The sequence below is a fragment of the Rhinatrema bivittatum genome, chromosome 8 (assembly GCF_901001135.1).
Source record: "Rhinatrema bivittatum chromosome 8, aRhiBiv1.1, whole genome shotgun sequence".
NCBI lineage: Eukaryota > Metazoa > Chordata > Amphibia > Gymnophiona > Rhinatrematidae > Rhinatrema > Rhinatrema bivittatum.
In genome coordinates, this window is record NC_042622.1 from 10237017 (window position 1) to 10241419 (window position 4403).

The window sequence follows — 4403 nt, forward strand, 5'->3', positions numbered from 1 at the left end:
GAGTTTCCATGGCATGCAAATTTATCTCATGCATATTCATTGGGGATATCCTGAAAGCCCGACTGGCTGTGGGGTCCCCAGGACAGGTTTGGGAAACCCTGTCTTAGCGGGTACTTTTTCACTCAGTGCACTATCAAGCTGTGGAGTCCGTTGCCAGAGGACGTGGTGAAGGTGATGAGCATAGCCGGGTTTAAAAGAGGTTTGGACAAGTTCCTGCAGGAAAAGTCCATAAAATGTTTGTAGTCAGGTGGACTAGAGGAAGTGTGTAGGAAAAGCTCTACCTTTTGGGATCTTGCAGGTACTTTTGACCCAGACTGGCCGTGTTGGAGACAGCATGCTGGGCTGACTGGACCTCGCTCCGTTCCGGTTCGTCATTCCTTGTGCCCAGGTAACTGGGCAGCAATCATTAACCGCAGGGCGGTCTCAGGAAGGTGCATTCTTGCGCTGTCTGCGCTGGGTTCATGGGGACCTGAGGGATTTTAGTGTCGCCTGCCTGCTCTCCCTGTATCCGCGGGATGCCTGCATGAGGCTATAAGGAGGCTCCTGCTCATTAGCGCGCTCAGCCCAGCAGGCACGGATCCCGATATTAAATCATGTCATGGCCCTACGGCCAGACTGCATAGGTTTATAGCGGAAGAACGCCCGCCCCTCTTCTCACTCCGAAAGGTTTATTCCCAGGCTCCCGACGCCGGAGCTGCCTGCGCCCGCCTGCTGCAGGTAGAGCCTGCCTTCCTGGCAGGAGGGGGGGCAGGTCCACAGGCACAGGGTCCTGTTCGCTTCTGCTCTGCCGCGCACATTCCCCGAGCCGCAGCCGGGCTCAGGCTGCCCGCAGGACTCGCGCGTCAGAGAGGAAGGAGCCGGAGCCGCCGAAAGGGCCGGGGAATGAAGCGCGATCCTTTGCGCACCCCCGGCCAGAAAAGTTGGGGCGCTCTGGGGCAGCGGAGATGGGGCTCTGCGCGTGGAAGGAGAGGCTGCTCCTGCTGCTCTGTGCCCACCTCCTGCCAGGTGAGCGGCGCCGGGGGGATAGGGAGGGGAGGGGAATAGGGAGGAAGAGCCGCAGGGCCTGCCCTGCTCGACAAAGTTGCAAGCCTGCGGAGGCAGTCGAATGGGGGAGGGTGGGAGTTACAGAGAAGGGGTGAGGGTCTCCGGCCACCGGGCTTGTTAAGGTTTCCTGGGCTCATGTTTGATGGGAGCTGGCATCGCTTTTCAGCCCCTTCCCCACCCACTCCGGCACCAAGCCCCCTTTTTAGATAGATTAGGGGGGGGGGGGGTTGTACTTTCAGCCACTGAAAAGGCTGCAATATTTCTCAGGTCTGGAAGAATCCGAGTCTCTTTCCGCTGGCCAGATCGCCTCCCTTAAGTGCAAGCAGCCTGGCAAGCTTGCGAGATTGCAAACATAGCCCTCATTAAAGGTGTCAGAAAGAAAATCTACGATCGGCCCGGGCGGCGCTTTCTGCTCTTCTGTTGCGTGCCTGTTCCCCCCATCTCCTAATTACCAGGGAGCCTGCACGGTTTAGCCGGCGCGCGTTCGTATTTTTAGCCGCCCGCGTGCATTTCCATGTGTCCTTCTTAGCGCGTTCTCGGCTGCTCACGGCCCCGGCTGCTCTCTCTCTCTCCCCCCCGTCCCAGGCGGCTGTCTCGTGCAGAACCGGGTGCACGCGGAGGAGAGGCTGCTGAAGGAGCTCTTCGCCGCCTACAACAAGTGGTCCCGGCCCGTGGCCAACATCTCCGACGTGGTGCTGGTGCACTTCGGCCTGTCCATCGCGCAGCTCATCGATGTGGTAAGTGAGCGCCCGCCCTGCCCGCGCAAAGCTGTGAGTGAGGGATCGGGCGGCCCCTGGGCTTCATTACTTAGTGACCGCTGCAGTGGGTGGCAGGCCCGGCTCGGACACCCAGAGGGGGGACCGGGGGGGGGGAGGGGTCAAAGAGAAATCACAAGACAGCACGTGCTGCTTCGCTGAGGTCTCCGATGCGCTGGTTAAAGGGTTAAAGGGCTGTTACTCAGTGCAGAAACAGAACACCGCTGCCAGGAATGGAGGCCCCGTTATTCAATGAATTATAGAAGATGCGACTGGGCAAGGCCACAGCTCCTGAGGCAGAGGCACTCATTCCGATGAAATGCAAAGTGCGTTGCACTTGCCTTGATGTGGCTTCTGCATCAAGGCTCTGCCCTGCCTTTCTTGGAAAATCAAGCTTGGTCTGTGGGAATGAAAGAGAGTGAACCCACCTTCCTTCCATACTTCCTAGTGCAAAGGCAAGCTCTGAATTTGGAAAATAAATAAAAGGGGCGTCTTCTGGGCTTAAGAGGAGGATCTATGTTTCAGTAGCTCTAAGGAAGGGTTACAGAGGTGCATTCAATACCTGGCCGGCCATTAAAAAGGTGTAGAGAGAAAGGTAATGCAGTCACAAGCTCCTTAGGAAAACCACCCGCCTCATAAGTTAATGAAAATAAGAAGCCATTAGGCTAGGGGTGGCCAATGTCGAGCTTCAGGAGTGGGAAACAGGTCTGCTCCATGCCAAATATGCATGAGAGAGATTTGCGTTAGGGGCATGCATTTTGTTTATTTATTTATTTAAAAACTTTTCCATACCGACACTCATATATAACAGATCACATCGGTTTACATGGAAACGGGATAACGTAACTCGGAAAAAGAGGCAAGGTTACAATGAACAGGGAGAACGAACTTGGATAAATTGAGAATAAAAGTAGAGAGGTAAGGGGGGACCGGATTAGGCTTAATTAAACTAAACGAATAGGCAAAAGGAAGTCATCTGATAATCCAGTGGTTTATATAAGATTAAGAGGGTAAAAGGTAAAGAAGAAGTGACTTGGAGGGGGTGATAGGAGTTTGGTAATAGGGATGGAGGATCCCTAATGAAGGAAGTAGGTATGTGAAGGCTTGTTTGAACTGCCGAGTTTTTAGTTTGGTTTTTTTTAAAGATTTGAGTGTTTTTTTGTTTGAAATCAAAGCATAAAATGAGAAATAGGATAAATGAGCTCATTTTCATTTCCTTTCAAACAGACCAAAACATTAAAAAAAAAATGAAAAATTGTGCATTTTGCTTTCAGCAAATAGTGTCCAATCTTAATGAATGCTACACATTATTTGCCAAAAATTAAATACACAAAAAAATCCCTGAAAATGAAAAATGAACGAAAACATAAAAAACAAATTAATGAAATAAAAACACTGAGCATGCACATCCCTAATTTTCATGCACTGCTTCCACTGTATGCAAATCTAGGTCAGGAATATTCATTGCTGATATCCTGAAATCCAGGCCTGTTGGTAGCTCTTGTGAAGCAGAGTTGGCCACCCCTCGCTTCAGGCAGGTCAGTGATTCTCAACCCAATCTCTGAGCCCTAGCCAGCCTTTGCGGGATATTCACATTGGTTGCAGATCTCTCTCCTGCCTCTTCATTGTGGATATCCTGAAAACCTGACTGCCTGGCTGAGGATCCCCACTGCAGGAGGCTGCTGTAAAAGGCACTGCTTTAGAATGCGACCTGCAGGTAAGGTTTTCACGTTTTCTGCCCTGCTGAAGTGTTCCCTTGCACAAGAGACCTTGCAGTGCCTTTCAGCATTAAACCAGAGTAATGCTGCTTTTTCTGCTTTCTATTGGGGTCACAGCTGCTGGCATCATCCTGGCTTTTGTATTCCATTGCAGTGCCCGTTTTCTTTTTTTACCTAGAATTAACTCCAGAGGTGGCAGGTTCGGGTTGTTCTGGTTGGGCATCCAGGTGGCACACTGCCTTTGTGACATCAGGGAGCCCTGGGAACGGAGCTGTCATGACCTGAGAGTTAGGACCTTGCTAGAGCATGGGCTGTTGTATCACTCCTTTCCGGTTGCAGGAAACCTTATAGAATAGGGCGCACAATAAGGATTCTGCTGCTTGACCCAATTGTGTCCCTTCCGGGACAGGAAAGTGTGGTATTCAACTTACAAAATACTTGCTGACAAAACAAGTCAGAGTTTGCCTTTTTACATTTCAAATTCAGGCTTAGCCAACTCACCTCAGGTTTCACTGCAAAGAGGGCACATTGTGACTTTATTAATTTTGCGCTGGACACACAGTCACATGATGCGTCCTGACCAATCACAGTCTTTGATTTTTATTCCTCCCCATTGTGTGAGCAAACTTTATGATTTAAGTGCCAGGGGCTCAGTGTGCTGTGTAAAGGTGCCTTTGGTACATCTTCAGCCTTTGCGTAACCTTATGCTTCTTTTCAAAGCTGTGAAGTAGAACTCACTGTCAGGATAAACAATCACTAATCCGGCTCTTTTGTGACGCGCTGTGCAAGTAAACACTAAGTAGTGGTGGTAGTGGTGCGTAGGATGAGAGATAGACTGTTAGCGACCCATCTGTTGCTGGCATAGATTCTTCCTCTTCCTCCAGCA

The 4403-nt window shown here is 50.9% G+C and overlaps 1 protein-coding gene across 2 annotated transcripts in view; it reads left to right on the forward strand.

Moving 5' to 3' along the window:
- Nucleotides 1-437: 437 nt before the first annotated feature.
- CHRNA4 (cholinergic receptor nicotinic alpha 4 subunit) overlaps nt 438-4403 on the forward strand; it is a 28780-nt gene continuing 24814 nt past the window's right edge. The window contains exons 1-2 of one of the 2 annotated variants that reach the window (XM_029613401.1): nt 438-1005; nt 1630-1781. In XM_029613401.1, coding sequence (XP_029469261.1) covers nt 945-1005; nt 1630-1781 — 213 coding nt within the window. In that variant the 5' untranslated portion in view covers nt 438-944. Of the gene's footprint in view, nt 1006-1629; nt 1782-4403 lie in introns of those variants that run through there. The other variant, XM_029613402.1, reaches the window with a different exon arrangement.